This window comes from Stomoxys calcitrans, chromosome 2, assembly GCF_963082655.1.
Source record: "Stomoxys calcitrans chromosome 2, idStoCalc2.1, whole genome shotgun sequence".
Taxonomy (NCBI): Eukaryota; Metazoa; Arthropoda; class Insecta; order Diptera; family Muscidae; genus Stomoxys; species Stomoxys calcitrans.
In genome coordinates this window covers 125,439,621-125,452,577 of record NC_081553.1, presented here as the reverse complement: position 1 = coordinate 125,452,577, position 12,957 = coordinate 125,439,621, and the positions used below count along the sequence as shown (strand labels likewise).

At 38.0% G+C, this 12,957-nt stretch overlaps 1 protein-coding gene across 2 annotated transcripts in view; it reads left to right on the top strand.

Moving 5' to 3' along the window:
• The window catches only part of LOC106084472 (gelsolin), a 134,045-nt gene that overhangs the window by 69,182 nt on the left and 51,906 nt on the right, over positions 1–12,957 (top strand). For both annotated transcript variants that reach the window (XM_013248174.2, XM_013248175.2), the window contains one exon: positions 2,364–2,544. In XM_013248174.2, coding sequence (XP_013103628.2) covers positions 2,364–2,544 — 181 coding nt within the window. The remainder of the gene's footprint in view (positions 1–2,363; positions 2,545–12,957) is intronic.

Genomic DNA, 12,957 nt, shown 5'->3' with positions numbered 1-12,957 from the left:
ACCATTTTGTATTTAGAACCTAAATGTACGATTTTGAAAAAATTTTCTAGTCGTCCAATATTTATAGTCAAGGTGTAGCTGTGTCCCAATTTTAAGAGCCTAAGATCATACTGTAAAGAAAGTACCATTTTGTATGTTTTAGTACCTAAATGCACGAATTAAAAACAAGTCTTCTAACCGCCCAATATTTACTGTCAATGTGTAACCGTATCTTAATTTTTAGTACTTTAGCTCATTTCGTAAAGAATGTAACATTTTGTACCCAATTTTAAGAGCTTTAGTTCATTCTGTTAAGAAAGTACCATTTTGTACGTTTAAGTACCTAAACATACGAAACAAAACGTTTGAGTACCTGAACATATGTTTGCTGTAGGCAAACTAAAAATGTTTCGTATTATTTTGTACTTTTTGGTACCAAAATTTACGAATTTGGAATGCACCCGAACTTTGGTCTTGACTTCTTCAGCTTTTAGAGGGAGTAATTCTTATCCGATTTAGTTGTAATTTTGCACGTGGCGATTTGGTGTCACTTGCAACTAATGTGCTAAGTACGGTTAATAGCCTGGTATAGCTGTCACATAATCCGATCTTGAATCTTGACGTCTTGATCCGATTTGGATGAAATTTTGCATGTGGTGTTTCCTTCCGACAACTGTGCTTAGTTTGGCGCAAATCGATACATAACCTGATATAGCTGCCATATAAGCCGATCTGGGATCTTTACTTCTTGAGCAATTCTAATCCGATTTTGCTGAAATTTTGTACAACGGCTTATCTCATGACGTCCAATATACATGTGAAGTATGGTCTGAATCGATCAATAGCTTGATACAGCTCCCATATAAACCGATCTTCCGATTTTGTTTCTTGAGCCCCTACAAGGCGCAAATATTATCCGAATGTAAAATGACTTCTGCAATGTTCAACATTCATTTATGGTCCGAATCGGACTATAACTTGATATAGCTCCAATAGCAAACTGTTCTTATTCAATATTCTTTGTTTGCCTAAATAGAGATACCCCGCATAGAACTCGACAAATGCAATCCATGGTGGGGGGTATATAAGATTTGGCCTGGCCGAACTTAGCACGCTCTTACTTGTTAGTACTTTTTTAGTACCTAAATGTACAAATTTACAAAAACTCTTATGGTCAGAGATCTGCAATAGTTCAATTAACAAAGAAAGTACCAAATAGTATAAATTGCGGTACTAAACGTACTATTTCTCCCACTTTCGGTACGATTTTCAAAAATTTTGTTACCAAACCTTATTTTTTCGAGCGCCAGAACATAATTCTAGCCCTTTCGTTCGCGCTGGGCAAATATGTACCATTTTGTACTTTTTGGTATTTTTTGTACCTAAACGTACAAATATCACCAAATCCAGCCTTATCTCGTGCTTATGACCCAAGACCAAAATTCATACGAAATTTCTAATTTAACCGTTTGGGCTGGGCGATGATCAGTCAGTCACTCGACTCTTTTATATATAGATAACCTCACCCAAGTTTAATTCACATTACAAATTTGCCTACCAAAATTTCTTAAGGAACGGCGAGAATAATTCGCTCATATCAATCAATAAGTGCTGTACAACTAAACACAATAAGTGCTGTACAAGAACTTTAAGAAATGTGGCTCATATGTATGCTGGTCAGGAGTACAACATTCTGAAAATAAACTCATATTTATAAAAAGTTTGCATAAAATTATTCTTACTTATTTTATTTTTCTCTTACTTTCTCTGTCTCTCTCACATCACTTTCATTTAAGTGTCATATTATCAGGGTTTTACCATATTCACCCATTTTGGGGTCTCTTTTACCCTTATTATATTATAGCGGTTTGATTGCTCCGTATACTACATACGTTTGTATAGAAATAATACAATGAGGTATTGGGCTACTCAACATGTTAGTCTATACCCCGTTCTCATATCAATAATCCAACATTGTGACGTGTTATAATGCCTCGCAATAGTCATAAAACGCTATCTAAGGCACAATAAACACATCATATTCAGCCCCAAAAAGTAGTTGTAACTCGACATTCGATGCCTTTAACTCGGCCTTCATTGATATAAAACAAAAACCTATTTAACTCAAAACATTACAAATCGCCAATTTTTTGCTTGACGTTTTAATGTAATTTCATTTTGTTGTTATGAGTATTGCATTTAAATTAAAAATTTTATATTTCATACATATTAAAGTGTTTATTTTGTTTGTTTTCTATTTCATTTCTATTCTCAAACATTTGAATGCATATCCTTGACATTGGCATTGAATGACTCATTGAAATTTTATCTCGTCTGCCTGGTGTATGCATTGCGCGTGACTTGTTCGATGGAAACAAAAACAGCTGTTTTATTGCTTTAGTATTGGCAACACTGTGTTCGGCCGGTACTGTTCAAAATCGCGCTAATATCCCAGTACAAACAAATCAATTACAACCGGGCAGTAAATCACCAGGAAGGAGAGTAATGTCGCCTGCTTTCGCCAATGCTGGTCGTACACCTGGCTTGGAAATCTGGAGAGTTGAGGTAAGTAAAAAATAATTAATTTAAGAGATTACAATAATCGTATTGTTAGTTAAAAGATTATTAGATTTATGAAATCAGTTATTTTTAACAAAGTGCTGTGAAACCTTTCAACTGGGAAAGCACGATCTTCCAAATAATGCCCATTGAAGCATATTCGTTTGATGGAATTGAAATCACGCATTATCCTGATTATTCATTAATCGTGAAACACGTGGAGTCATCAATCTGTTCTGCCAAGGTTTTGCCTTTGGCCGTTGCTTAGCAGAAAATTCCACTGATTGTTATGTCCATTAAAGACTCCCACTACTTCTTTTGTGAAAAATATTGAAATTTTGTTAACATGGAAGCACATGATTTCTTGTGATAACTTCATGCAAGAATTTGTGATGAATACACATTTTTACCCAAATACGAATGAATGTTCTAACAATAGCACCACTTTACACTAACTATTAAATCCGGATTTATGGCTCAAGTCAAAAATGCAAATTGTGCCCATGAACATTCCACCAAGGAACAAGGGCTCAAGTCAGCTGGTTTTATGAAGGGAAGCACTTTCTACACTTTACCACTTTATACGGTTATAATACAAACTTAAAATTCTACCAACCTATTATAATCAGATTTCACCTAATATTTATTTTGATGTTAATTCAATTTGAGGCCTTCCGTCCATTTTCGAACAACTCCATTATGACTTTGTATTATGGTCTGCTGTATTAAAACAAAAATTACTTATGGGAGTTGTTGTTCTTGCAGAAACTCTTGATGTGTTTTCGAGTGTGCGACGCCATTTGTCTGTTGCTCTATTGGGTTTGTTATTGGACATACGAGCCTTTTTATACCCTCCACCATAGGATGGGGGTATACTATTTCGTCATTCTGTTTGTAACTCAGACGAAATATTCGTCTGAGACCCCATAAAGTATATATATTCTTGATCGTCATTACATTTTAAATCGAACTAGCCATGTCCGTCAGTCTGTCTGTCGAAAGCACGCTAACTCTCGAAGGAGTAAAGCTAGCCGCTTAAAATTTTGCACAAATAAATTTTTATTAGTATAAGTCGGTTGGGATCGTAAATGGGCCAAATCGGTCCATGTTTTGATATAGCTGCCATATAATCCGATCTTGGGTCCTAACTTCTTGAGCCTCTAGAGGGCGCAATTCTCGTCCAATTTGACTGAAATTTTGCACGTAGTGTTTTGTTATCACTTAAGTGCTAAGTATGATTCAAATCGGTTAATAATCTAGTATAACTGTCATATAAACCGATCTTGGATCTTGATTTTTTGAGCCTCAGTAGGGCGTAATTATTATCTGATTTGGCTGAAATTTTGTACAACGGCTTCTCCCATAACATTCAACATACTTGTCAAATATGGTCCGAATTGGTCTATAGCCTGATAAAGCTTCTATATAAACCGATCTCTCTACTTCTTGAGCCCCTAAAGTGCGCAATTCTTACTCGAATTGGCTGAACTTTTACACATTGACTTCTGCTATGGTCTCCAACATTCACTTCAATCCGAATCGAACTACAACTTGATATAGCTCCAATATTTAGTCAATTATTTTCTTTTATCCTTTGTTTACCTAAAAAGAGATATCGGGAAAGGAACTCGACAAATGCGATCTATGGTGGAGGGTATATAAGATTTGGCCCGGCCGAACTTGGTATGCTTTTGCTTGTTTGTTTGTTTTTAAATTGCAAGTTTGCCTTGAACATTCTATGTAGCTATAGCTAAGAGACATCTCTGATATCATTGTGTGTTGCCCAATCCAAATTTTCACTGACACTTTTATAGACGAGTGAAATCGGTGTGATTTACAGCGACATCACATGATACGGTTTAGTTTATGTGGCCCCACACAATTAGCTAGCATTAGTGTAGTTCCCACTTTACTTTTTGTTACCCTGTATCGGAGAACTGGTGTGACTGGGAAGTCGTGGATGATAACAGCTTCTCTAGTTATCGCTACATTAGCTTCAGCTTTGGAGAAAATACTAGAGATGGGTTTACCCTGCTTGACAGAAGGACCGCCGTTGCGGTCCATGAGAATTGGTGTGTATAAGGTGGGGGTGGTAGAAGACGTTTCAATGAAGCGAAGGCCAAATGGACGCATAGGGACTGGGACCAGTATTGCCGTTTTTGTAGGTTCCTACCAAAATCGGAAGGTTCCTACCAAAATTGGTAGGTTTTTTTTCTTTGATAGGTTGGTAGGCTGACCTCAATTTTTGGTAGGTTTTTCCCACATATAAATACCAAGTTAATTTCTGAAAAAATCAGCAGGAATACATCAAAATTATTTCACTGCCTGTCGTGTCTATGTATTCGTTAAGAGTGTAGAATAAAGCCATGGATGTCGGGGGTCCTAATACTTTTGCAATGGTCTTACTGTATCAAATTTCAGAGAAAAAAGTGTGCAAGTTTTGATATTGGCTGTAATTGGTACGTAATCTGTTCCAAATTTCGTACATTCCGGGCAAGAAAGACGACTTTTGTGTGTTTAATTTCTTGAATTGGAAATATGGCAGATATAGTACACTTGGTGAACCCGGCCCGCTCTGCTGCGCCTTCATTATTCCTTCCAGACCAACCTACACAATCTGTGAAAATTTCAAGGAAATCGGTGCGCATTTATCGGTTCAAGACCTTTCCGCAGGAGATCGCCATTTTCAAACTCAAACGCCCTAGGCTGTATAGTGATTTCAACAGACCGACCGGCTTACAGGGCCGTTTTCGAGTCTATTCGGAACAATACACTTGAGTTTTATATAATAGATATGTATTAGGATTTTGTCCATACTCGTCTGTTGATGGGTCCATGAAACTCACTGTTAGAGCGAAAATGGATAGTAAAGGCGCATTTATTGGTTCAAGACCTTACCGGATTACCCTTTTCAAACTCAATCGCCCTAGGCTAACGCCGTAGATACTTTATAGGTTTGAAAATGTATAATTTCATTATTCTTCGGAGTTGGTTATGAAAACATATATCCAATTTTTGGCTTGTAGGACATTTGGAAGGTTTTGGTCCGGTTTGGTAGGATTTTTTTTTTATTTTGGTAGGAAATAATTTTCTTTAGTGGCAAGACTGGGTGGGACATTTATAAGTCTGAAATAAAAATACAAGAGAAGAGAAATACAATGCTCAAAACAAATCCCGGGTGAAATTTTGCAACTCGATGGTAGTTATATCCAAGGCCTCTAGAATACGAAAGATTCTACCCTCCACACCTATCATGGTAGGTTACATTCAGAAGTCGAAGAACGTATGGGTAATGTTAGGAAACATGAGAACTACTCTTGGATACGCATTTTCTGGCAAGCTCTCCAACGTAATTTGTGGTGCCGGAAAAGGTGTCACTGATTTTGTGTCATATTTCAGATTTCTTTGGAGATCAGAAGATGCGACTCTTAAAATATGACCGGTTGAATAACAAGCTGTGTCCGATAGACTGGCTCTCTGCCTTAGGATATGCCTGGGATATATTCCTAAGGCTTGGAGTTACACAAAGTTTTCATTTCCAAAACTGGAAAACCATAGCACACGAAGCAAAAGATTTTCGTTCTGTTAGTCTGGCATCTAGAGGCGTTGATAGGTACATATCTTAAGACGAAGTCCACAAAATGAGCTCTCCATGACCTAGTCGGCGAGCCTTTCTCGTGTTCAAGGAATATACAATGGTAGCATTTCAATACAAAGCCGTCTTCGATACTCCTTTACGTTCAAAGGTATTTCAAGACATGCCTGAGTTTGGTATCCCTGCAAAATTAATAAGACTCTGCAGGATGACACTTGCTGATACGCGTTTTCCAAAACTGGAAAACCGTAGCACATGAAGCAAAAGATTTTCGTTCTATTAGTCTGGCATCTAGAGGCGTTGATAGGTACATATCTTAGGGCGAGCATTCCTAAATATCTCCTGTATAGACAAAAGTACGCATAAAGCAAGACGAAGTCCACAAAAGGAGCTCTCCATGACCTAGTCGGCGAGCCTTTCTCGTGTTCAAGAAATATACAATGGTAGCATTTCAATACAAAGCCGTCTTCGATACTCCTTTACGTTCAAAGGTATTTCAAGCCATGTCTAAGTTTGGTATCCCTGTAAAATTAATAAGTATTCGTGAAGTATGCAGGATGACACTTGCTGATACGCGTTCCTCAGTAAGAATAGAAAAGAATCTCTCCGAACCATTTAATACCAAATGAGGTTTCAGACAAGGAGACAGCCTATCGTGTGATCTCTTTTATATCCTGCTGGAGAAGATTATACGAGATGCAGATTTGAATAGATATGGCACACTAATCACAAGAGAACACATGCTACTCGTCTATGCCGACGATATCGATATCATAGATCGGTCACCGGAGGTAGTAACTGCAGCCTTTGAAAGAATCGAAAGAGAGTCAGTGAAAATGGGTCTGGCAGGAAATGGAGATAAGACGAAATGGATGGTTTCAACTCCCAAAAAGCCTTGCACAACCGAGCAAATAAAGAAAATGGAGGAAGTTGGGAACCACAACTTTGAACCACTTAACTTTATCTACCTTGGTACCGCCGTAACCGAAACGAATGACACCAGTTTTGAGATAAAACGAAGAATAATACTGGCAAACAGAAGTCACTTTGGCCTAAGTAAGCAGTTTAGGAACAAGGCCATCTCTAGACAGACGAAGACTACACTTTACAAGACACTGATACCATCCGTGCTATTATATGGTTCTGAAGCATGGGTACTTGTGAAAGCAGATGAGGCAGTGTTTGGATTATTTGAGAGAAAGATTCTTCGTAAAATATATGGACCAGTTTGCGTTAACGGAAAATATAGGCGACGTATGAACCACGAGCTGTATGAGCTGTATGACGACGATAGCATAGTTACACGCATCAAAATACAACGGCTGCGTTGGCTAGGTCATGTTGTCAGAATGGATGAAGAAGCTCCAGCAAAGAAGTCTTTTGAAGGCAAACACGATGGTACACGCAAACCGGGATGACCAAAAGCCCGATGGAAAGATCAAGTTGTGGGAGACAACTCGAAACATGGTGTCAGAGCTTTTAGAATGAGCGCAGAAGATCGAGGCGCTTGGAACGCTATTCTACGTTTGGCTAGTGGAACAAATATTCTGTCATAGCCAATTAAAGTAAGTAAAGTAAGCATTTCAATAATAAAGTTAAGTTCGGCCGGGCCGTTATGGTCCAATTCAGATCATAATTGAATTGAATGTTGGCGACCATAGTAGAAGTCACTGCGTTTCATTTCAGCCAATTCGAATAAGAATTTCGCTCTTTACGGGCTGAAGAGCAAAAGAGGGAGATCGGTTTATAGCTATAGACTGATTCATGCTATAGACTGATTCAAATCATATTTGACATGTATGTTGAAGGTCATGGTCAAGAAGTCAATATCCCAGATCGGTTTATAAGGCAGCTATATCAGATTATGGACCGATTTGAACCATATTTAACACATTTATTGGAAAACAAGACACGTCATGCTGAATTTCTGTCAAATCAGATTGGAATTGCGCCCTCTAGAGGCTCAAGAAGTCAAGACCCCAGATTGGTTTATATGACAGCTGTATCAGGTTTTGAACCGATTTCTACCATACTCAGCGCAGTTGTTAGAAATCAAAGCAAAACACTTCATGTAAAATTTCAGCCAAACCGGATCAGAATTATGCCCTGTAGTGGCTCAAGAACTCAAGAACCAAGATCGGTTAATATGGCAGCTATATCAAAACATGGATCGACTTCAATTATAAATCTGAAGTTGGAAACTCCAGGCAAAAATAACACCGTTAAAAATTATATTATTATTATATTATTATTATATTATTATTATTATTGGGTTGCCCAAAAAGTAATTGCGGATTTTTCATATAGTCGGCGTTGAAAAATTTTTTCACAGCTTGTGACTCTGTAATTGCATTCTTTCTTCTGTCAGGTATTAGCTGTTACTTTTAGCTTGCTTTAGAAAAAAAGTGTAAAAAAGTATATTTGATTAAAGTTCATTCTAAGTCTTATTAAAAATGCATTTACTTTTTTTTAAAAAATCCGCAATTACTTTTTGGGCAACCCAATATATTATTATTTGCTGAATTAATATATTCTTAGACAATTTTCTGTGTTTTTACATTTGTATTTAAAATACGAACAACATGAAAAAAATTAAATTTAATAAATTAAGTGTGTCCACGGATTCCAACACCACTTGGAGCATTTTATCAATGCGAAATGGTGCAATACAAAAGTATTGAAAAATCACCAGACAACCAATTGCCCAATCAGGATATTACCATGACCATTGCAGTAAATCGGATTTCAACAATAAATATGCGAACATGGCTATAAACTAAGATCTGGCCACAGATAAAATGGACTATGATGTGGACATTGACAGTGAGTGAAGCACATTTTCAAAAGAACTCTTTTGAACACGAACGCCCGGGGCAGAAGCCAAAAAATGACTGGTCAACAGTCGGTTTAATTATTACAATTTGTTTTGTCTTTTTGTGTGTGAGTGTGCTCATTTTAATGTACACTTTTCCGCAGAGGAAAAACTGTCTGTAATGTAATTTAATTGTTTACTTGTGCAGCACTCACCAACAGCTTAAGGAAATCCTATACGGTACGTACTTTTCCGCATTAAAAGCCGTACATGGTGATTATCAAGAGAGCTGAGAGATACATGACATTATCCGGACATAAATCCCGGATATAAATCCTTAGATCCACAAATACAAAATGCAGACGTGTGTGGCTGCTATCCTTAATGTATTCACCAACGGCCAATTGAAACAAGGATGCTTTTTAGGGTTGTCGATGAGGATAACTGTGGTGGTGTTTTCTTGTATTTGAATGTTGAAAGCAGACATATGACTTTGGAATTCCAAAGAATTACTATGTCATTTTATATGTTGTTATCTCTTGGATCGATTATACATAAACTCGAAAATGGTTTTTTCTTGCACTCAGACCAATTTTTTAGTAAAACAGCAAAAAAGTTTGCTGCAACGGCAAAAAGTCTCCTGAAAATGGGACAGCAGTAATTTTTTGCTAAAATAGCAAACATTTTCTGCTATTTTCACATGTTGCAAATTTGAAAAGTGTCTAAAAGTGTAATAAATATATCAACAATTTATACGTTTCATATCAACTTTTAATTTTAAAGGCTATAGCGTAGATTTTTTCTAATTTTCAACAATTTGATAATTTTTTAAGGACTTTAAGGAACAGCAAGCAAGTTAACTACTAAAATTTTTTTTAGGCTTTTAAACAAAAAATTTACACTCATTCAATTATTGTTTAGAAGTTAAAAAATTTTGTATGTGTCATTCAAAAGAAAAACAAGTAAAAAGGCGTTAAGTTCGGCCGGGCCGAACTTTGGATACCCACCACCTCGGGTATATATGTAAACCACCTTTCATCAAAATCCGGTGAAAATTGCATACCTTATGTCCCATAGCAGTTATATCGAAATATGTTCCGATTGGGACTTACTACTACTAAGTACAGTAGCTATATCTAAAAATAAACCAATCGGAACCATATACGACACGGATGTCGAAAAGTCTAACATAAGTCACTGTGTCAAATTTCAGTGGATTATAAATGTGCCTTTTATGGGGCCAAGATTTTAAATCGAGATATCGGTCTACATGGCAGCTATATCCAAATCTGGACCGATCAGGGCCAAAATGAAGAAGGATGTCGAAGAGCCTAACTAAACTCACTGTCTTAAATTGCAACGACATCGGACAATAAATGCGCTTTTTATGGCTCCAAAACCTAAAACGGAGAGATCGGTCTATATGGCAGCTATATCCAAATCTGAACCGATCTGAGTCGTATTGACGGAGGACGTCAAAGGGCCTAAGACAACTCACTGTCCCAAATTTCAGCAAAATCGGGTAATAAATGTAGCTTTTATGGGCCTATGACCCTAAATCGGAGGATCGGTCTATATGGCAGCTATATCCAAATCTAAACCGATCTGGGCCAAATTGACGGAGGATGTCGAAGGGCCTAACACAACTCACTCTCCCAAATTTCAGCAAAATCGGATAATAAATGTGGCTTTTATGGGCCTAAGACTCTAAATCGGAGGATCGGTCTATATGGCAGCTATATCAAAATTTGAACCGATCTGAGCCATATTGACGGAAGATGTCGAAGGGCCTAAAACAACTCACTGTCCCGAATTTCAGCAAAATCGGATAATAAATGTGGCTTTTATGGGCCTAAGACCCTAAATTGGAGGATCGATCTATATGACAGCTATATCCAAACCTGGACCGATCTGAACTAAATTGACGAATGATATTGATGGGCCTAACACAACTCACTGTCCCAAATTTCAGCAAAATCGGATAATAAATGTGGCATTTATTGGCCTAAGACCCTAAATCGGCGGATCGGTCTATATGGGGGCTATATCAAGATATAGTCCGATATAGCCCATCTTCGAACTTAACTTGCTTATGGATAAAAAAAGAACCTGTGCAAAATTTCAGCTCAATATCTCTATTTTTGAAGACTGTAGCGTGATTTCAACAGACAGACGGACGGACATGTCTAGATCGTCTTAGATTTTTACGCTGATCAAGAATATATATACTTTATGGGGTCGGAAATGGATATTTCGATGTGTTGCAAACGGAATGACAAAATGAATATACCCCCATCCGTCGGTGGTGGGTATAAAAAAAGAATCTGTGCAAAGTTTCAGCTCAATATCTCTATTTTTAAAGATTGTAGCGTGAATTCAACAGACAGACGGACGGACATGTCTAGATCGTCTTAGATTTTTACGCTGATCAAGAATATATACAATTTATAGGGTCGGAAATGGATATTTCGATGTGTTGCAAACGAAATGACAAAATGTATACACCCCCATCCTTCGGTGGTGGGTATAAAAATTGTAATTTAATACCAGCCGACAGTGTTTAGTGATATAAGCAGACTAATTATTCTGCGTGTATATAATTAAGTTAAACTGAAATTACATTTAGATTGACCGCTATCCTATGCATAGGTTAGGTTAAAAAGAAAGGAGGGTGTATATATTAATCCGCCCCATGCTACTATGGGTACACATCTAAGCCAGTAATCGGCTTGTTGTACGCTCTAAAAACAAAAATGTAACCTCGAAGAAGTAAGATTTAAGCTAGGAATTCTGTGCTACTTACAACACCCTTAATTGTTTTCCATACCACTCCCCTAAGTGGGTCAAGTCTGGTATCATGTCCCCACATAAGTACCGGTGTCTGTTAGACGCGAAATCTGGGCAATGACAAAGGAAATGCTCCAACGTCTCATTATCTTCTCCACATGCCCTTCACATGTTATCACTTGCCGCACCAATTTTGCATAAGTGAGCTATTAGTCCTATGTATCCCGTTATGAAACCAAAAGGTATGCTGACCTCCTTCGTACTTTCTTTTAGTAATAGCCTCGTCTTCTCACGATCTGGATCACCGCACAGGATTTTCGCTGTCTTGCCGACTATTTCGCTGTTCCACAGCGTTACATGCGGGTTCGTCGCTCACGCCCTTAAATCGGACTGCGTCGATCCGAAAGTCTTCGGGTTAATCAAGTTTATCGACGGCAGTTCTCGATGGCAGTTCTTTGGCCTTCACTGCCAAATCTACTGCCATTTCATTCCACCTTACTTCGTTATGGCCCGGCACCCAAACGATGCGGATTGTGCCATCCTCAGAGAAGGCGTTAATTTTCTTCTTACACTGCATGACTGTTCGTGACCTTATCCTCCTGGTTGTTATTGCCTTTATGGCAATTTTACTGTCCGTAAAGATGTTCACGCTTGACGTGGCGTGCCTTGTGCCACTTTCTCCCTTATATTTATGCTATGGGACACACAATTTATCCACCTATTCCTTAGCATATGGTTTATCCAGTCTCTAAGGACCCGGTCCACCCGGTACTGTTCTAAGGATTGGATCAATGTGTCGGTCCGCACATCCTACCCTATGCATAGTTAGTATAAATTCTGTTAATCAAATTTAATCTTTCAAATAGACTTTAGTATCGTACATTGGACTCATATCGGCATATTGTCCCTATGACCGCAACCGCAACAAAACGCAAATTACGAAATTTTAGCCAAATCCAACAGCAATTGCAGGTTTCACAAACGGATTGGAGGCCACCGTATCGCAGAGGTTAGCATGTCCGGTGGTTTTCAATGGTAGTTGTCCCCTCCTAAAGCTGACGATATTTGTGAGGAGCCAAGGCATTTGAAAAAAATGTTATGGCAGCCATGTAAATACTTCTCCACAATTAGGTGTCGCACTGCATCATGCCGTTCGGACGTCGGCTACAAAAAGGATGCACCTTGTTATTGAGATCAAAATTTGAATCGGACAGCACCCATTGAT